General features: G+C 40.7%; 1 protein-coding gene across 6 annotated transcripts in view; it reads left to right on the top strand.

The window, feature by feature from the left end:
* The window catches only part of ULK4 (unc-51 like kinase 4), a 153,035-nt gene that overhangs the window by 111,474 nt on the left and 19,535 nt on the right, over nt 1-22,026 (top strand). For 5 of the 6 annotated variants that reach the window (XM_058729532.1, XM_058729529.1, XM_058729530.1 and 2 more), the window contains 2 exons: nt 3,793-3,954; nt 14,402-14,584. In XM_058729532.1, coding sequence (XP_058585515.1) covers nt 3,793-3,954; nt 14,402-14,584 — 345 coding nt within the window. The remainder of the gene's footprint in view (nt 1-3,792; nt 3,955-14,401; nt 14,585-22,026) is intronic. The other variant, XM_058729531.1, reaches the window with a different exon arrangement.

The raw sequence follows: 22,026 nt of genomic DNA, 5'->3' as shown, positions 1-22,026 counted from the left end.
AACAGAGAGAGGATGAAAAGGTTATATTAAGTCTAGCCACAAGGAAGGAAACATCAGGAATGGGGAGGAAACATTGAAGAAGTTCAGGTAACGTTAAAACTTTTTCTAGCAGCCTTATAATTCATACTTTGTGATACTAATAATTGGAAACGAAGCTAACATGTTAAAAATATATTACTTAAAAAATATGCTATTTTTTATGACCTAGGCTAAGTATCCGCATATGTTATGTAATTTCCAAACTGCTTTGTGTCTTATTTTTATAGATGAAGAAGCTAAAGCACAGAGGTGAAAATGCCCAAGGATATGCAGTTGGTAGAATGGTTTGAACCTAGATATATAACTCGGTATCTTCCTACTTTTTTTTGCATTTTCATGAGAAATACATAATTTTTTGATTGAAAAAATTTACATATGTACTGTAACAATCTAAGCAATGTCTAAAGTAGAACTCTTGGACCCCACAACTCACACCTATTATACTCATTGTTAATAGGTATTGTATCTCTTTCTATGCTCTTTTTTTTTTACTTAGATATTTACATATGCATATGTTCTTGTTAAACAAACATGGGATTATATTATACATACAGTTTTTTTTTCTACATACAATTTTTAATGTAATTGTCAATATTTCAGTTGACATAGAACTTACATAAAATATTCAGATATTCAGTATGTGTGTATTGTAAATATTTTCTCCTAGTCTAAGACACGATGAGGCAATAATGGTGTCATGAGGATAAATTTACAAATATGAGTTTTAATTTAACAATTTTTTCTTTTATGCTTAGTGCCTTTTTCCTAACAAAGTTTTGCCTACCTCAAAATAGCTAAGATACTCTTTATGATCTTTTCTAGAAGCTGTTTTGTTTCAGCTTTCCCATTTAAGTCTGTGACTCATCTCCAGTTAACTCATGAGTTAGAGTTTCCTGGGATGTTTTATGGTTCGGTGTATACTGTAACATGGTAATGTTTTGTGTGATCTTGAAAAAAAAACATTGTATTTTACCTTTGTTGAGTATTCTATCAGTGTCGAAGTTGGTTGATAGTGTTATCTTTCTGTATCTTTACTGACTTTCTGGCTACTTGTTCTGTCAGTTACCGAGTAGAAGGTATTGAATTTCCCAGCTAAAATTGTGGATTTTTCTATTCTCTCAGTTTTATCAGGTTTTGCTTCAGGTATTTTGAAGGTCCATTATTAAGGGGCATAAATAATTAGGATTGTTATATTCTCTTGTTGAATGACTTTATCTCTTGTGAAATGACCTTTATCCCTTGGAGATACTCTTTGCTCTGGAATCTTCTTTCTTTTGGAATCTACTTTTCTGATGAAAAGTGTCTCATCAACCTTATTGTTCTTCCTCTCTACATAATGTGTCTTTTTACTCTAGCTGCTTTTAAGTATTTCTCTTTAGTACTGCTTTTTAGCAGTTTATGATGTGCCTTGGTGTGATTTTTTTGTTGTTGTTGTTGTTGTTGTTGTTGTTCCTTCCCTCTTGAGGTTCATTGAATTTCTTAAATTGACAGTTACCAGTTTTTATGAATTTAAAACTTTTCAGCCAGTATTTCAACCTTCCCCCACTCCTGTCACCTTTGGGATTTTCACTGCACGTACATTAGGTTGTTTGAAGTTGTCCTATATGGTTCACTGATGCTAAGATGCTCTGTTCCATTCCACCCCCCCCCCCCCAATTTTCATTCTGTGTTTATTTTGGATAGTTTTTATTGCTAATTGCCATGCCTTCAAGTTCATTAATCATTGGATCTGCAGAGTCTAATCTGTTAATCCAACTAAGTGTATTTTTCATTATAAGACTAATTTCTAGCCTTTCAGGCCATTTTTGTATCTTCTGTTTCACTTTCTTAAAAGTTTATTTTGAGAGAGCGTGTGCATGCACAGGGGGAGGGGCAGAGAGAATGGAAGAGAGAGAATCCCAAGCACGGTCAGTGCGAAGCCTGATGTGGGCTTGATCCCACAACCCTGGAATCATGACCTGAGCCAAAATCCGAGGTTGGATGCTTAACCGACTGAGCCACCCAGGTGCCCTTATTTCACTTTTTTATCATGCTTATGCTATGCTTTCTTCTTCTTTCTTGAGTGTATAAACTATACTATCCATTTTAATAAATTTTTTTTCTGAGTCTATCACCTGTGTCATTTTCCTGATTGAGTTTTCTTCCTAGGAGTCCTGTTTTTCTGCTTCTTCGCATGTGTGGCCATATTAAGCCGATGTTGGACATTGTGCTTTTTATATTGTTAGGTGCTGGAGTGTTTGTATTCTTTTTTAAAGATTTTATTTTAAAAAAAAAGTTTTTTTTTTTTTTTTTTAAAGTGCTTTTGTGCTTTTTCTTGAACTCATCCAAGTGACATGGAAGCAGTTTGATCCTTTTTGAGGCTAGCTTTTAAGCATTGTTACGACAGTCTGGAGTAGCCTTTAGTCTGGTATCACGCCACAGAGGCAATACCTTTCCTAAGACATTGCCTTGTATTTTAAATGCCCTTTGGCTGATTGCTACACTCATACTCCCAGCCCTGAGTGATTCCTGAAGCTTGTTTTGCTTAGTCCTTCAGATTTTAAAATTCTCTCCCATTTTTATATTGTGCTCGTACTGCATACGTTTCAGATGGTTTCAGCCTTTAAAATTTTTTTTCCTTGAGTTTTCATTTCAATTCCAGTTAGTTACCATATGGCGTAATAGTCGTTTCAGGTGTAGAATTTAGTGAGTCATCACTTACATGCAACACCTAGTGCTCATCCCGGGTGCCCTCCTTAGTCCTCATCACCCTGTTCTACCTGTCTCCCTGACCACCTCCCCTCTGGTAATCCTCAGTTCCCTATAATTAAAAGTCTGTCTCATGGTTTAACCCCCCACCCCTAACCCTGCCATGTCTGTCTGTTTTGTTTCTTAAATTCCACACAGGAGTGAAATCATATGGTATTTGTCTTTCTCTGACTGACTTATTTAGCTTTAGCATTACTCTCTAGCTCCATCCACATCATTGCACATGGCGAGATTTCATGCTTTTTGATGGGTAATTTGGGTGTGTGTGTGTGTGTGTGTGTGTACCGCATCTTCTTTATCCATTCATCAGTCAATGGACAGTTGGGCTCTTTCCATACTTTGGCTATTGTTGATAGTGCTGCTAGAAACATGGGGGTGCATGTCTTCCTTTGAATCACCGTTTTTGTGTCTTTGAGGTAGATACCTAGTAGGGCAATTGCTGGATCATAGGTAGTTCTGTTTTTAACTTTCTGAGGAACCTCCATACGGTTTTCCAGTCAGTCTTTTTATTAAAATCTATTAAAATTATGTTATGCTAGATTTTCGTGATGAAATGATTAAACTGGCTTAGTGATTAAATTATAATAATTTCATAATAGCCTAAAGGAATGATTACACCTACTGAAGTACATAAAACACGCAGGGTCAGATGAAACACTCTTGTTATCAGGCCTTTATCTGCAGTGGTTATGTAGAAATGATATGTATGTATATATCTTTTGGTACATAACTCCCCCCCTTTTTAAAAAATATTTTTTAATGTTTATTTTTGAGAGAGAGAGAGAGAGAGAAACAGAGCACGAGTGGGGGAGGGGCAGAGAGAGAGGGAGACACAGAATCCGAAGCAGGCTTCAGGCTCTGAGCTGTCAGCATAGAGCCCGACACAGGAACCGAACTCATGAACCGTGAGATCGTGACCTGAGCCAAAGTTGGATGCTTAATCGACTCAGCTACTCAGGCACCCCTAAATAACTCCCTTTTATTCTTCTCTCTTTCCTTCTCTAGGAAGAACGTGTTGTGAATCACATGGCAGCAAAGATTATTGAAAATGTCTGCACTACCTTTTCTACTCAGGCCCAGGGCTTTATTACAGGAGAAATTGGACCCGTTTTATGGTTCTTATTCAGACATTCCACCGTTGATTCTCTCAGGATAACAGCAATATCGGTAAGCGGAGCATCTTTTAGGGATATATCTGGGTATACTTAAACACCGAATTTGAAGAATTGTGCCACAAACAGAGTAAATCTCACCGGATAAGTAGGACACAGAAGTCTCAGAGTAATACATTTGGTGAGAACAATAATTTTCTCCTAAAGTAAAATTTTCAAAGCTGGGACTGGAAAACCTTGGGACTGTTGGGAAATGGTTTTAAAAATCATTTGGAAGTGCTAGTAGGTGCTAGTGGGTGGGGTACAGCATTTGTTTTGGTTTACATTTAGTGTTCCCTGACTTTTCCTGAGCTCCCTCTTTCAGATTTTCTGCTAAATGCATTTATCATGAATTAATTATAAAGTGAATTCATGTTAGTGTTCAGGCGTCTGTGGTTTTGCAGCTTTTATATTTTGATTGGTTGTCTACTTCTTTGCTCACATGGTTGTAGTGACTTGGTGTAGAAGATAATTATGTATGAAGATGTGTTAACATGGTTGTATCAATTTAACAGTCTGTTAAACAAATACAACCCTTGCTCATATGATTTATGAAAACACTCTTTTTGATCACCGGTCTCATCTTCCTGTTGCCTGCTCATTGTTGCACCTCTCCCTTTGGTCCCTTGTTTTCTTTCCTTAAACCTCCAACCCACATTTTTCTCCTGCATCCTCCGTAAATGACTTTCCCCCATACTTGGCAGAGAAAATCAACCTCCAGTGGTAATTATCCCAGTGTCTGTCTGCCACGTCTGTAGACCTGTTTACATCCACACCTGAGCTGTCTTTCCCTCCTGTTACGATTGATGAACTGTCCCTTCTCCTGCAGAGACAGATCTCTCCCATGTTCCTTCATGTCTTCTTCCTGTTCGCTCCTTGGGAATCTCATTCAAATGCTTATTTTTTCCTCTCTCTTAAGTCCTTTGATTTTTATTTTTATACTTTTTTTCATGCTTGTTCATTTTTGAGGGAGGGAGAGAGAGAGAGAGAGAGAGCGTGAGTGGGGGAGGGCCAGAGAGCGAGGGAGAGACACAGAATCCGAAGCAGGCTCCAGGCTCTGAGCTGTCAGTACAGAGCCTGACGTGGGGCTCGAACTCATGAACTGTGTGTGAGATAATGACCTGAGTCAAAGTCAGACGCTTTACTGACTGAGCTACCCAGGCACCCCTCTTTCCTAAATCTTTAACCCTCTTCTCTACTAGATCCTTCTAATCAGCATTCGTGTATTCTTTACCCCATTAAAAAAAAAAAAGCACATATACAAACATATCAAAGTGTCTCTGGGCTGCATATCTCCCTTCATGGCCATACTTCTTTAAAGAGTTACTGCTATAGGGGTGCCTGGGTGGCTCAGTCGGTTAAGCATCCTATTTCGGCTCAGGTCATGACCTCATAGCCCGTGAGTTCAAGCTCCTGTGAGGCTCTATGCGGACAGCTCGGAGCCTGGAGCCTGCTTCGGATTCTGGGTCTCCCTCTCTCTCTGCCCCTCCCCCAATCACGCTCCATCTCTGTCTCCTTCAAAAACAACCATTAAAAATGAAAGTAATAAAAAGAGTTATTGTTACCAACTATTCCTCCTTTCTGGCCCGTTTCCTCTTTAACCCAATGTGGTATCTGTCCTGAAATGCCACTGAGGCTGATCTTGCTGAGATCTCCACTGGCTTTCATGTTGCTAAATCCTGAGGGTATTTGTGGATATTTTCCAGTTCTTATCTTAAATTGACCAAAGTAATTCTGAAGATTAAGGGCTAACAGTTCTGCTTACTGAATGTCATTAAGCAAAGGATATGGAGCATCTGTCTGTCTCTCTTTCACATATACATACACATGTGCTTCTGGAGCCATATAATTTCAAAATGATAGAAAAGAACCCGAATTATCATATTAGTATTTACAGAAAGACTGTCAGAAGGAGCTTACAAAGTATATCAGGGAACTTCCGTGAGGCCTCTGGGTATCTTAGAACATCCGTTTTAATCCTGGCCCTTAGAAAAAAGTCTTCCTTTGATTGGGCTTATGTTATTTTCTTTTATTATTATTATTATTATTTAAAAAAAAATTTTTTTTTTCAACGTTTTTTATTTATTTTTGGGACAGAGAGAGACAGAGCATGAACGGGGGAGGGGCAGAGAGAGAGGGAGACACAGAATCGGAAACAGGCTCCAGGCTCCGAGCCATCGGCCCAGAGCCCGACGCGGGGCTCGAACTCACGGACCGCGAGATCGTGACCTGGCTGAAGTCGGACGCTCAACCGACTGCGCCACCCAGGCGCCCCACTTTTATTATTATTTTTGAATGTTTGTTTATTTTTGAGAAAGAGCATGAGTGGGGGCAGGGCAGAGAGAGAGGGAGATACAGAATCCGTAGAAGGCTCCAGGCCCCGAGCTGTCAGCACAGAACCTGGTGAAGGGCTCAAACTCATGAACCGCGAGATCATGACCTGAGCCGAAATCCAGAGTTGGACGCTTAACTGACAGGCGCCCCTGTTGGGTTTATGTCATTTTCATCTTTATATTTGAGCATGGTTTCTTTTCTTGGTTAACTTTTTTCCAGTTCCCGCCCAAGTTGTGTGCCTTCTAGCCCTTTCTTTACCTGAGCTATTAAATTTCACACGTTCGTTTTGGGGTATATACATATATATTTTTTTTAACTTAAAAATAGGTCTACTTATTTACTTTTGAGCGAGAGCACACGGTGGGAGAGGGGCAGAGAGAGGGAGAGAGAGAATCCCAAGCAGGCTCTGTGCTGTCAGTGCAGAGCCCATGTGGGGCTCTGTCCCACAAACCGTGAGATCATGACTTGAGCCGAAATCCAGAGCTGGATGCTTAATCAACTGAGCCAGCCAGGTGCCCCTCTTATATTTTGTTCTAGCACTTTTCTGAGTCATTAATTTTTCAGTGAAATTTTTCAAGTCGTCCCCCAAAATTTCACTTACCTTAGCTCCAGGCTCTTATTCAGTATCCTGTGTTGTGTATTGTTTTTCTATCTCTTGAACCTCCTCCAGTACGAAACAGTTCCTCAGTCTTTTTTTTTGTACTTCATGTCCTTGACAGTTTTAAAGAATATGGGGCTTTGGTTTTGTAGGGGAGGCTCCAGCCGGGTCTGTGTGCCGCTTCCTCATGAAGCCCCCCCAGCAACATTGAGGAGGGCTGCTGTGCGAGGATCATCTGTGTATATTATTCCTTCTCTGTCAGAGGTTGGCGAACACGTTCTGTAAAAGGATCAGATAATAAATATCTTGGGGCGCCTGGGTGGCGCAGGCGGTTAAGCGTCCGACTTCAGCCAGGTCACGATCTCACGGTCCGTGAGTTCGAGCCCCGCGTCAGGCTCTGGGCTGATGGCTCGGAGCCTGGAGCCTGTTTCCGATTCTGTGTCTCCCTCTCTCTCTGCCCCTCCCCCGTTCATGCTCTGTCTCTCTCTGTCCCAAAATAAATTAAAAATGTTGAAAAAAAAAAAAATTAAAAAAAAAAAAAAATAAATATCTTGGGCTTTGTAGGCCACGTACAGTCTCTGTTACACATTCTTTCTGTTATGTTTTCTACACGTCTTTAAAAATGTGAAAATCCTACCTCATGAGCTGTGGAAACACAGGCCTTTGGTATTTTTTGGTACTCTATTGTGAGGAAGCTCTTTCCGTTCTCCCACACGTGTGTATGTATGTATTTCTACCATTATTGTGATGAATAACTCTAGTGGGTCTTAATGTGACACTCCTGCTTCTGTTGTTATTTGGATTGTTTGTTTGGATGCTGAAGTCATCCTAGATCTGGCCGGTGTCATCCCTTCAAGCTGGCTTCTGTGTTCTGTGGACCTATTTCTATCATTGTTTGAGTCCTTCATTATCTTCTGACACCACACAATGTTCTGGCTTAATTTGTACTCGCTCTCCGCTAGCTCTGGAATCAGTCATTTCTTCGGGGAACCTTTGGTATTTAGAGGACAGGATCCGAGTGCTCTTTGTGCTTACTGCTATGAGGTGTCTTTGTTTCTAGGCCTTCTTAAAATTCAGACTTGGAAAAAATATATCCATACATAAACATGCATTTATAAATGCGTGTGTGTGTGTGTGTGTGTGTGTGTGTGTACCATTGTACGTATGTGGAACAAAACTCATGCTTTCACATCGACACTTCCGATTTTAATCCAATACCTTAAGATTCTTTCTGGCCTTCTCATTTTCCATGTTTGTAAATCCTTTCTCAGAGACAAACCTGGTTTCTGTTATTCTCAGTATCTATACTGATTTGTTCACTCAGTGAGTGAATTTATTTATTCTGTGAACAGGCCCATCCCCTCTGGCCACCTCCGCTGTGTCATCCTCTGTCTTCTTTGTCACTGCCACTGGTGCAGGGTTGCCCCTTTCCCCTCACTGCCCCCTCTCCTCAGACTCTGACATATTGAACCTTGGGAGGGGAAGGTAGAGGAGGTGGATTAGGGGAAAACGAAGGGTCTCTTCTCTTAACTCCTTCTGCTTCCGTGCTCACATGCAGCTGCTTAACCTGTCCTGGGATGCTCATTCCTGAGTCTCCGTCTGGCCCCGTCTACCTCTCCCTGCAACTCTGTTGCTGCCGCCATAGTCCAGGTCCCACCATCTTTCTCCTGGCCCACTGGAGTGGCCTCCTCACTGGTCTCCCCACGGTCAGTTTGCCCCACCGACATCACTGTCCACACAGAGTGCACTTCATGAAAACACGTCTCCTCTCTCTTCTCTGCTGCAACTTTTCAACAGCTTTCCACCATTTTTCTTAAAGGATTGGCACAAACAGAAGTTCAGAATTGGTGAGTGCTTTCACTTTCAGGGCAATATTTGTTATTTAAGCAGGTAACACATCTTGCTACATAAATTAGTTACCTTAGCTATCTGAGCAGTCAGCACAGAGCCCAACGAGGGGCTTGAACTCATGAATCATGAGACAATGACCTGGGCTGAAGTTGGGTGCTTTACTGACTGAGCCACCCAGGGGTCCCTCTGGTAGCACATCTCCTGGCCCCTCGAATCTCTTTGTAGTTTTGCTCATAGCAATGACTATAGCTGTATTTATGTAATGTATATAAGCACAATTTTTCCCCATTAGTGTCACTCCTGGAAGGTAGGAGCCCTTTCCCTCTTGTGCCCTTCCTCAGCACATGTGATGGGTACTTGGTAGGTCTCTATTAACCAGAGGAATGCATGAGCTCTGGCTGGAGAAGAAAGGTACTCAGTGTTGGGGCGCCAGTCTGCTTCTTGTCCTCTTGTAACAGTCTGTGTCTGCTGCCTTTGTCACTGATTTTCTTACCCAGTTCTCACCCAGTTCTCCTGGTCATCTCTTGGTCCCAGAGCTTCCCTTATACCTTCCCACTCAGGAATGCCTCCTTGGCTTAGGGATTGGTTATTGGGTGGAGTGGACCTGACTTAGGAAATGTATTGATTGGATAAAAACGATCACTAGAATTAGGGTTATAGGGAATCTCTCTCTCTGTTAATCATAGTGGGAACCAGAGAAGCCCGTAGAGTTAGATCGAGTAAGATGGAGACTATGAGAGAGATAACTGGAGTAAACATAATTACTAATGGGCTGAGATGAGGGGGGTAAAAAGTGAAGAATCCTATAGCATGGTGGTTTTCACTGGGGTTGGCGGGGAGCTTTTCAAGCAACACTGACAACTTCCTCCACTTTATACACTCCTTGCCCCTATTGTGATATATCATAAGATCTCTTTAGGAATCAGATGAGAATGTGTGTAGTTTAGAGAAGCTCCCAAGGTAATTTTGATAGGACGTTAAAAAAAAAAACACACAACATTCAAAAGGCAAACTAGAAATCGTTTTTAAAGTTTTTATTCCATGGTGATTCTGTCCAAGTTTGTAATAGAGGTATGGCCTCCAATTTTGACTTAGTCTATTTCTTAGAAATTGCTTTCATGATGCGGACTGTCAAGAATTCTGGAGGTAACACAGTGTTCTTTTTGAGGCATGTTTTGAAGTGAATTTTGGACTAGAAGTGTTTTTTTTCCCAGTCTTGAAATGTAGTCTCAAGCACTGTTTTAATAAGTAAGTATTTCAGAACTAGAACACTGAAGATCAGAGTTGAGATTTGATTTTTTTGATTCAGAAAATACAAGCACTAATGTGCTACTGAGCCTCCATGAAGCTCTCAACTGTGTTTGATATCCAGAAGTGGAGGGTTAAAGGTTATTTTCTGCATGAGCTTTTTAAAATGGAAAGTCTGTTAGGCTTCTGAGCTGCATTCTGAAGATGAGACATTCTAGTTGCCCTCATATTGGTTTGAATACATTTAGAAGTAGTCTGGACAAATCTTTTACCAAGAAATATCCTCATTATGATCAGGTAGGGATTTTGTACTGACAGAAAGTCAGTTTTGCTGTGAGAGCTGCTCTAACGGTTTTTAAAATGCCAGTGACACTTAGTCTTTTGTGTCTTGAGGTCTCTGTTGGGAGAACCCTTAATCTTGCTCAAAAGTTCTGATGGTAGCATGACCTTTAGGGACTCCATTTAAAATGCTCTTTTGGGGCACCTGGGTGGCTCAGTTGGTTACCTGTCCCAACTCTTGATTTTGGCTCAGGTCATGATCTCACAGTTTGTGAGACGGAGCCCCATGTCGCTGTCCACGCTGACAACATGGAACCTGCTCAGGTTCTCTCTGTCTCTCTCTCAATAAATAAACTTCAAAAATGTTTTTTTTTTAAGTCTTGGATTAAGTAATGAAATAATTCTGTTTTGATTTTATATACAGCAATCTTCTTACATACCTTATAAATGAGTTTTATTTTAGGTTTATTTATTTTGAGACAGAGTGCATGCATGCACCTGCACAAGCAGGGGAGGGGCAGAGAGAGATGGAGAGAGAGAGGGAGAGAGGGAATTTCAAGAAGGTTCTGCACTATGAGTGTGTAGCCCGACATGGGGCTGGATCCCATGACCGCCTTGAGATCATGACCTGAGCTGAAATCAAGAGTTAGATGCTTAACCCACTAAGCCACCCAGGAGCCCTTAAATGAGTCTTAAAAACTTTCATGTTCTGGAATCAGAGCTAGCTTTGTTTTTAGTGAATTTATTTTTTGTAGTCCTGTTTTCAGATATTAGTGTCTGCTTTTCTGAAACATACACGATTTGGGCTTTAGACTTCAAGAACTGTACTTTAATGGTTTCCAAACCATCACGTCTAACTTAGCCATCTGTGACTCCCATGGAAGGACGAGGAGAGAATGAAACACAATTTGAAAGGTGTCCAAAGTAGAGATTGATTTTTTTTTTCTGGGTATTTCATTCTGATATGGCTATCTGTAAATGATTACAGATCCTTGGTATATGTTTGAAATAGAGTCAGTGATTATTGTTTTCTAGCTTCATTGAAATGTCATCGACATAACACTGTGTAAGCTTACGATGTATCACGTGTTGATTTGATACATGTATATATTGCAAAATGTTTACCACCATAGCGTTAGCTAACCCCTGCATCACATCACACGATTACCATTTCTTTTTTGTGGTGAGGACATTTACGATTTATTCTCTTAACAACTTTCACATATATACAACAATATTATTAACTGTAATCACCATGATGTGCATTAGATTCCCAGAACTTACTCATGAAACTGGAAGTTTGTACTTGTTGACCAACATTTTCCCATCTCCCGCTCCCCTCGGCCCCTGGTAGCCACCATTTCCCTGAGATTTTCAAGAAGTCGAAAATATTTTTGAAGTCTTTATCTTTTCCCTTCCCCTTTGCTTTTCTTTTGACATATTTGTAACCATTCATCTCATATTTGATCTTTTCATTGATCAAGGTTATATAGATCTGTTTAACATATAAATCAGAAAGAAGGAGGTTATAGGACATTAATTCCAATGAATGCTTTTGTAAAACTGTTTCTGGCTTAAGTTTATTTCTCTTTGGAGTCGCCCATATATGCCCAGAATATGACCATCCTTTTTGCTTCAAAACTTTTGAGGTCTTCCCATGGATTGCTTATGGCACAAAATTCATAAGTCCTGGTTTGGTAGAGCATCTCTGGCTCCATCCTGCTTTTCTAGATGAATCATCACATTTTCCCCTTTCCTACTGATTGCTTTTCCTTCTTCACCTGAAGTATGTTATCAAAGCATCAACTTCCCCTTCTTCAAACATGCTCTGCTTCCCTGTGTCTCCATGTGAACACGTGTTCTCTTCTCTCTGGCTAGAATTTATTTTTAAGTTAATATTTAAGAATTCCAGTATACATATAGTTCACATATGCTGTTGTGTTAGTTTCAGGTGTACAATGTAGTGACTCAACTATATATTACTCAGTGCTCATTATGGTAAGTGTACTCTTTAATCCCCATTCCTCCACCCCCTTCCCCTCTGGCAGCCATCAGTGTGTTCTCTATAGTTAAGAATCTGTTTCTTGGTTGTCTCTCTTTCCTTTTTTTTTTTTTTTTTCCCCTTTGCTGATTTGTTTCTTAAATTCTGCATATGAGTGACATCGTATGGTATTTGTCTTTCTCGAACTGGCTTATTTTACTTAGGATTATACTCTCTAGCTCCATCCATGTCATTGCAAATGGCAAGATTTCATTCTTTTTTTGTGACCGAATAATATTCCTGTGTGTGTGTGTGTGTGTGTGTGTGTGTGTGTGTGTGTGTATACCAAATCTTTATCCATCCATCAGTCAGTGGACACTTGGGCTGCTTCCATATCTTGCCTGCCGTAAATAATGCTACAGTCAACATAGGGGTGCATGTATCCCTTTGAATTAGTGTTTTTGTATTCTTTGGGTAAATATCCAATAGTGTGATTACTAGATCATAAAGTAGTTCTATTTTTAGCTTTCTGAGGCACCTTCGTACAGTTTTCCCACAGTGGCTGCACCAGTTTGCATTCCCACCGACATTGCAAGAGGGTTCCTTTTTTCTCCACGTCCTTGCCAACTCCTGTTTTTTCTTATATCTTTGATTTTAGCCATTCTGACACGGGTGAGGTGATACCTCATTGTGGTTTTGATCTGCATTTCCCTGATGAGGAGTGAAGTTGAGCATCTTATGTGTCTGTTGGCAATCTGGATGTCTCCTTTAGAGATAGATCTGTTCGTGTCTTCTGACCATTTTTTAGTTTGTTTTTTTTTGGTGTTGAGCTGTGTAAGTTCTTTATATGTTTTGGATACTAACCCTTAATCAGAGAGGTCATTGGCAAGTATCTTTTCCCATTCTGTAGGTTGTCTTTTTGTTTTGTTGATTGTTTCCTTTGCTGTGCAGAAACTTTATATTTCAACGTTTTTTTTTTTTTTTTTTTTTTTTTTTTTTATTTTTTTTTATTTTTGGGACAGAGAGAGACAGAGCATGAACGGGGGAGGAGCAGAGAGAGAGGGAGACACAGAATCGGAAACAGGCTCCAGGCTCCGAGCCATCAGCCCAGAGCCTGACGCGGGGCTCGAACTCACGGACCGCGAGATCGTGACCTGGCTGAAGTCGGACGCTTAACCGACTGCGCCACCCAGGCACCCCCAGAAACTTTATATTTTGATGTAGTCCCAACAGTTTATTTTTCCTTTTGTTTCCTTTGCCTCAGGAGACCTATCTAGAAAAATGTTGCTATGTCTGATATCGGAGAAATTACTGCCTGGGTTTTCTTCAAGGGTTTTTATAGTTTTAGGTCTCACAGTTAGGTCCTGGCTAGAATTTGCTTACTTTTCCACCTGGTCCACTTCCCCCCTACCCTTCAAAAACTGGCTCGAGATCATCTTCCTACGTAGCCGTTGTTGACTGCTTTACCTTCTTTTCCAAACGAATTCAGTGAGCTCACTTCTGTTATGGTGCTCATTAAATTCTATTACTTTATAAATATGTCTCATCTCTAATAGTTCATGAGTGAGTTAGGAAAAGCTCAGATGTCTGATTATCTTGGTTTGAATTCCAGCTTTGCCTCTGACCAGCTATATGCCTTTGGGCAAGTAACTTAAATATTCTATGCCTTAGTTCCATTGTCTATAAAATAGGTAAACAGTAATACCTTTCTTATGTTATTGGGAGAATTAAATGTGATAGTATTCAGATAGTCTGAGATAATCATGTTTCACATGCTAAACAATAAATGTTAGATATTTATTTTTATGGGTATTTTTTCACCCCTTAGTTTAGTGTCTGCAAAAAGAAGGCACTTGATGTTTTTTATGACTTCAAGGGAAGTTTTTCTATATCAACTTACAAGTTAGTTTGTCATTGCAGTTAACCCTTTATAATTTGCGTACTCATCATAAGAGTCTCTGTTATCTTATAACAACTTTAGTTTTTATGGGTGTCTGGATTACTGTTTCATGTTTAAATATGCTGAAACTTTCTGACTTTGTTAGGCCAAAATAAGTAGTAAAGGAGCAAGGTAAGCAGCCTCTGCTCCTTGGTACAGAAGCGTGTTATCGTCCCAAGGCCTGGTTAATGCACTTGGAGTTGTCTGACAGATCTGTTCTCTTGTCTTTGCAGGCCTTGTGTAGAATCACTCGCCATTCTCCCACTGCCTTCCAGAATGTTATTGAGAAGGTGGGACTGAACGCAGTAATAAACTCCCTGGCCTCAGCCATCTGCAAAGTTCAGCAGTACATGTTGACCTTATTCACTTCAATGTTGTCTTGTGGGATTCATCTTCAGAGGTTAATCCAAGAAAAGGTTTGACTTAGACTTCACCTGTCACTATACTTTACAAATTGTTGTTGAACCATTATGATGGCAGGAGAAAACAAGTAATATCATCTCTGTAGAATTTATTTTTCGTCTCAGGGGACCTTTTTGAACTTTGCCAAACCTCTGTACCACAGGCCATTTATCTGAAGATATGGTAAGAGTCTTTTAGTGATTAAAGTAGAAATCCAGTAAATGGCTCTGCTCGCGTATCCCATTTTCGTAATGGAAAGTTAGAAAATTTATGAGTCTTTCTTCTATGCTAATATTTTTTATGCCTCCTTCTCCTCAGCCCCCGTCTCTTTCCCCATGTGCTTTGCCTTCTGTGGGGAGAGTCCCTCTATGTTCTCTGCTTACTTGGACTTGCCTAATACTCGGCTAATACAAAGCACCTGGACAGCTCCTTGTCTCCTGTTTTAACTTAGTTTCCTTCTAATCCTTTGATATTCCTTTATTTTATATACAGTAGAGTTTTTAAATATTCAGTTCCGATCACAAAGCCGCAGGGCTCTAAAGAAGTCTCTTCTGTAGCCTTCCTCAATGTGTCTTCTCTTGGTGCCTGCTACAGAGTGATCCGCGAACCAGAAGCCTGGGTATCAGCTGGGAGGGGGGTGGATACGCAGCCCCTCGGGCCCCATCTCAGGCCTGCTGAATCTGAATCTACATTTTAATGAGATCTCTAGGTGGTTTGTTTGAACTTTATGATTTGAGAAGCCCTGTCCTAGAAAGTTAGTGTTGAGTGAGGTGTTACCAGGTAGAAAAAGCGGACCGTGGTGGTATAGACGTGTTTGGAAAGCTTGAGTCAAAGCAAAAGATATTTTTATAATTGTACAGCCTTTCCCGGGGTTTTATATGCTCATGTGTATTATGAATCTTCACAGGGGGAATGTAGCGTGTGGCGTTCTTGAAACTTACTGGACTAATCATCCTTTTTTAGAGGGGAGATACTGGTCATTTTGGAGTTTTGAGAACACAGTAAGGGTAATGGCACTAACAAGTATAGAGTGGAACCACTTAGATATACTCTTTGCCTTGGTTCTTCTGTGTTGAGGTCTGCACGTTAAATTCTGGTTTTTGTAATGTAAGTGGAAATGTCAGTAAGTAAGAATCATTGATTGACGTAGTAAACTTGATCTGTCAAAGTCAAGATGGAGAGTAAACTCCCTCTTACCTTTACTCTGATCAGTCTCCTTCAGATTCTGCTAAGGAGCTGGAGCCTCAGAGACACATATTTTTTTCTAACAGTCTGTGTATCTAATTTTTGCTATTAAATTTTCCAAGTCATTAAGTATTGTTACATTATTAGGAAAAGCACCGCTTGAGTAGTTTTACCGTGTAAACTGTGGTAAGAGTGGCCGAGAGTTTTAGCAATTGGGGTTTTTTCCCCACCTTGAGCACAGGCATGGATTGATTTCATTTCAAGTATGATATTTCACAAAGGTAATAAAATAGTATGCATTGACGAATATGATTTTTATCATTGTTTTTATGACACACAACTAATATTCCGCATATTATAACAAAATGAATGGTTGAACAATGAAATGTATTGACTGATAAGTAATCTTCTCATTTTCGTTAGTATTGGTACTGAAAAAATTTATTGTGGTGGAAATCACATGATACAGAATTTACCCTCTTCACCATCTTTAAGTTCACAGTAGTGGTGAGTATATTCACTCTAAAACATTTTCATCTTGGAAAACCGAAACTCTGCCCGTGAAACGTTTAGGTTGTTGTGTTTGAAGACTCTGGATTTTGTTTAAATCTGTGGGAGTAGGCCTCCTCTGACGCGGAACTGGCAGAGGAAGGAGGGCTGTGTCCCGTGCCTGCCGTATTGGGGTGGAAATCCAGGTTCTCCGGGGGAATTTTGTTGCACCCTAAGGGCATGGAGGGCCCCTCCTTACTGCTGGGCTGTGGGAGTCCACAGCCTCCCCTGATGGCCCCCTGGCGGGAGTGGGGAGTGCTCCTCAGGCCTGTCTCCCCTGGCACTGTAGGTGGGGGGTGTGAGTCCCATTCCTGGTGGCAGGTGCTAAGGTGCAGGCTTCCCGCTCCCTTCTCTGATGCCGTCTTGGCAGGGGGAGGGAAGGGCACCTCCTTACTGCTGCTGATGGGTGGAGGCCCAGGCTCCCCACGTGATCTGTACTGACGCCAGGGTTGGGGCAAAAATGGCTGCTGTTACTGCCAGGTTGGGATGTTATCGCCAGCTCTCTACTTGCTCTCTTCTGGTATTGCCCTAGCGGGCAGCGTGTTGGCTCTGTGCGGGGTTGGAGTCCAGGCCCCTCACTTTGCTGATAGGGGCGGGGCCGTGGTTTCCCATGGTGTTTGGCTGGAGTGGAGTAGCTGTTGTTTGAAAGTTTTAGATCTTTCTGGGCTGCCCGTTTCTTGATCCTTGGGCTTGAGAGAGCTGGCCTTTCTTGTGTCTTGTGCCTGTTGGTGTTTCTAGGCTCCTGGGTTACCTAGCACCCAATCTGGGATGTCTGAGGCAAAGAGAAAACCCAGTGAACTCATTGCCATGTTGATCCTCAGGACCGGTCTCCTCTCTCTTTCAGAGGCACCTCACATTTGTTCTATATACAATGTCCAGGATTTTTAGGTGTCCTTAGGGTGGAGAATAGGAAAAAGTGCATCTTCTCTCTCTTGACCTTTCATTCTTAAAATGGTTCTATGGCAGGTCAGTAATATGCAGTGAATTCTCATTTAAAATATAACCCTCTTTTTTTATTAATTGAAAAGAATTACCACTTGTTGAACATTTACCACGGGTCACTTAGTGACTTGCAGTCCTGGGGTGTTTGCGGAGGAAACCGAGCGTGCTGGGTAATTTTGTCAGGTTCATAGAGGGCATAAGTGCCAGAGCTAATGCTCATGCCAGACAAACAAGGACGTGGGGCAATTTTGGATAGTGTTAATGCTCTTACAATAGGCAGTGTGCAGGGAGTGGAGCCAGATATCATTACCTGGGGTGGGGGGGAGGGAGTCAGGGGAGGCCTCTGAGGAGGTGATGTTCCAGCTGAGCCCTAAATGACAAGAAGGAGTTTGCCCTGTGAAGTTCTGGGGGAAGAACTTTGTAGTTGAGCTTCCCTGTGAGGTGGGAGGATCTGGAAAGAGAAAGAAGGCCCCCAGACCCGAACCTAGTGCGTTGGTGGCAGGGGGGGAGGGGCTGGGGAGAAGGGAGGCCAGTGGGAAGAGGCTGGGACAGGCAGGAGACCTCGCTCATGTAGGGTTGTGATACTAGCCTTCTTCACAGATTTTGACAGAGTGGCCATAGTTGTGTTTTTACTGAAAAGTGCATTAAAGAAATATACATGTGTGTTTCAGGGGCAGATTTACCAACCTTCCTGTTGCTAAGTTGAGTTTCTGTCCTGAGCGTTTGCTCGTTGACCGGTTAGAATGAGTGGACAAAGAGGGGACCTGGGAACACATACTGGGTGGGTTCCTTCCGGTTGAACAGAAGGACAACCGCACATGCTCTTTTTGGGGGCCATTGCCTGTGTATCATTATCTCTTTAAAGTTGAAAATCAGTCCCCAAAGGCATTCGTGCTATTCCTTTTAATTGCAAGAAATTACTGTTTAGGGTAGCAAATTTAGAAGAAACTAGAGAATGAGACAAAATCAGCTGTAATTTCACTGCCCAGAGATAATTACTGTTAGCAGCCTGGTCTGTCTCTTTAGTCTTTTGTCTGTGTGTCTATGTGTTTTATGTACACATTTATAAAATTATGATCAAAATGTGTAGATTTATCTTGATCGTACATTGTCATTAAATATTCTCCAAGAACATTAAAAAACATTGTATAATTTTTCATCTCATGGCTTTCCAACAGTTTAATTCTTTCCCACTGTTGAACCATTTGCCTCTCATTGTTGGTTTCCACTGTCTCCGATGTAGTGAACATCCTGTTCTATCCATCTTTGTGTTCACCGATAATAGATTACCACAGGTATTAGCCACATTTAGAAGGCCCTGCGTAGATAGTGCTAGACTATTCTCTAGAAAGGTAGATGATGACGGTACTAATCACTTACAGTTTAACCAGCAGCCAGTAGAGCCATGCTATGTTTTTCTTCTAATAAAACGTGGAGTTTGGGATTATTAGCATTCTGCATGTTTTCATAGTTATTTGCAGTTAGCAATTAACCTGACTCTCCATTTGGATTATGCACCTGTAGCCAAGTTCTCATCGTAAACTAAACTAACCAGCTTATTATCCCCTTCGGAATCATGCTCGTGTTCTCAAGTGGGTGTCAGTATGCTGAAGGAATTTGTTCAGTTTCCCTGTCACCAGCATTAGCTACTTGCGTATCATTGTCTTTACACGACCATTATCCATCAGCCACGTGGATTCACTGTTTTTTTATTTTGTGTCATTGTCTTCAAAAGGATTGTCTTTCCGATAAATGTGCTAAATGGCAGAATATTCCTTTATCCAAAACAAGTGTTAGTTCCATACACTGTGATGTGAAAAGTGAGTGATCACAGCCATGGTGACAGGGGACTCCCTTGAATCACAAATCAGGTGTTATGAATATTCCAGTAACTGGAGAAATTGAGCAAAACAAAAAATGATAAATGGTTTTTCCATTTTTTTTCTCCCCAAATATGTGAGGACGCTTTTTGAACCATTGGTAAATGGTACTTCGTGTGTAACTCTTACATCATTGGTAGAGTTAGGGAGTTGATAACTTTTTCACAGTTCAGATGGGTGAGTGGCTGTGAACAAGAGACTTCTGGAAGGTGTGACTGGATGGATGTAAGACAAACCATGTAGGTTAGGTATTCATCCTTGCCTTATTAAACTTTTTTTGTTTGTCGTTGCTGTTTTAATGTTATTTTTCTGGTTCTTCCAGGCTGTTAATGTATCCTGTAAATCTTCCAGATCAGGGGCTGGAGGAGTTTGGGAGTTCATAAATGTATTTCCTGCTGTTTTATTGGGGAGAAAGATGTTGGGTGAGGTCATTGCAATTTCCCTTAATTGTAATATCAAGAAACTTAAAGTAGGTAATGCTATCCTAATTTATTTTTATCAGGTTATATTTATAACTTTTATGAATTTTGGGATTTATATGTTTAGCATAGAAAATTCAGAATGTATAGCATATGGAGGACTGGAGTGCTTACCTCCCTGAGCTAAACTCTGTAAAAATTCTGATCTTTTATCCCTTTCAAATTCATACTTGTGCCTGGATACATGCACATGCATACACGTGTGTACACATGCATTCACATATTCCTTCCTCTCTGCTGCCACACACACACATACTGTTAGAATCTTCTCGTAGAAATTGGATTAACTCCATACTGTTGGTAATCTGTATTTTTTCTTTCCAATGACATGTTAGGAATGTGTGTCAAAGTCAGTATAACTTCAATATTATTTTTAAAGGGTAATCACATTCTGTCACATTAAGGTATCCCCATTTATCCCAGCAGCTCACTCTTGTCCCTCTAAGAATTATTTTTGCCATTATTTTCCCAGGGAGAACATGCTCATGGCTAAAGCCATTTGCATGGCCTTCCTTAATTAGTCCCTGAGGAGAACTTTTAAGTAAAATTACTAGGTTAGTCTCATTTTTAAGAAGTTCTTTTTCCTTCATAGATTACATAGAAAAGACACTGTGGTTGTACGTATGTTTGGAAATAGACTCAGTGCCGGTAAAAAGTGTGGTAACATTGCATCCAGATTATGTGTCTCTCATATTTGCCAAAATATTTTGGTTTCAAGCAGTATTAAGTGCGTGGTTGCAGTCCCATCATGCCTTTTGATTTACTTTTCTATCTAAAAATTTCAGCCAGGATACTTAGAGGTCACATGCAGATTCTTATTTTCTTCTTTTCATAATCTTTTAAATTCGTGGAACCACAGTAAGTTATTTGTGGGTTGTTGAAAGCTGTGGCTCTGTTACTTTGGTCCAGAAATCATGCCAGTTACAAAATCTGTGTCTTGTGATGTCCTGGTGTCTGGTAGAAGCTGACTGGTTGTGGAATTAAGAAAATATGAACAGAACAAGAACAGAATCTTAAAAGGTATCTGTGTATACTAGTATGGCTGAGTACATACCCCACAAACCCTCTCACTATAAAAAACTTAAAAATGCTCGATAGTCCTTACAAAGACAAAACTGAGTTTTTTGGGAATGTAACAGAAACATCCAGAAGCTAACCCTGAAGATGAAACGAAAATCTGAAGGGCTACTGTGAGTGTGACGGGGCTGTAGCCTGGGTTCTTAGAGGGGGACTGGAGTGTGTGTGTCTGTGGTGTGCACAGAGTGAGTGTTTGTGTGTGTGTGTGTGCGTGCACAGGGTTTGTGTGTGGGGGGTGTTGGGTGAGGGGTGGGGTTGTGTGTGCGTGCAGGGTGTGTGTGGGTGCGTATGTGGTGTGTATGGGGGTGGAGGTATGCGTGGGTGTGTGTGTGTGTGCATGGGGGGGGGTGTATTATAATTGTGTGTGGGTCTGAGTGTGTGTTCGGTAAGAAGTGTGAAGCCTGAAAACCACTGAGAGAATAATGTAATTGGCCCACATCCGCATCGTCAATTTTCAGTACATGTGAATGTCGTCTCATCTCTGCTCCCTTCTCACTTGTACTTCATTTATACACACTCCTGCCTCTGAGTTATTTTGAAGCAAAACGCGGACATTGTATTGTTGGTAACTCATCTATATCTGTAGAAGATAAGCAACCTTTTAAAATAGATACATTCCCAGTATCATTTAACACCTACCAATTAATAAGTTTTTAATACAGTCATATGTCAGAGATCCCTACACTGGCTCATAAATTATTATTTTCTAGATTGTTTGAATCGGGATCAGATCAAGGTGTGTGTATCTCCTTTCTATTTCATGTTGATTTGTCTCTCTTAATCCTCTTTAAATCTATAGATTCTCTCACTCTTTTTTTTTTTTTTTTTTTGATTTATTTTTTTAGTCCTTGAAATGAATCTGTTAAGGACAACAGTCACGGTTCACAGGCCTTTCCACATTTGGATTTTGTTGATTGAATCTAGCAAACAACATAGACAGTGTGGCATCCTTTAAAATGTTGCTCCTGTGTTTCTTGTATAGGCTTAAAGGTTTGATCAGATTTGAATTAAATTTCTTTTTCTTTTGAAGACATTTCATTGGTGGTGGTTTTCATAATGGAAGACACACACTAATGACCCAACTGTTCCTTTTGTGCTACGAAGAGTGAACAGTGGCTTCAGTTCCAGTCTACTCTACAGATGATATCTGTGTATTTATCTCTCTATCTCTATTTGTGTAACGTTTGTATTATGTGCTATTTATTTTATAGATACTTGTATCTCTTTATCTCATTTCATCTACCTGCCCCCTACCCTCCAGTGGTCCCGTATTTACCTGTGGGTAAAGGGTTGAGAAAACCCTTTCCTGTTTTGTGTGAGAATTTGACTTTCAGTAAACTTTCT

Source organism: Neofelis nebulosa, chromosome 5, assembly GCF_028018385.1.
Source record: "Neofelis nebulosa isolate mNeoNeb1 chromosome 5, mNeoNeb1.pri, whole genome shotgun sequence".
NCBI lineage: Eukaryota > Metazoa > Chordata > Mammalia > Carnivora > Felidae > Neofelis > Neofelis nebulosa.
This window is presented reverse-complemented; position numbering and strand designations above follow the sequence as displayed.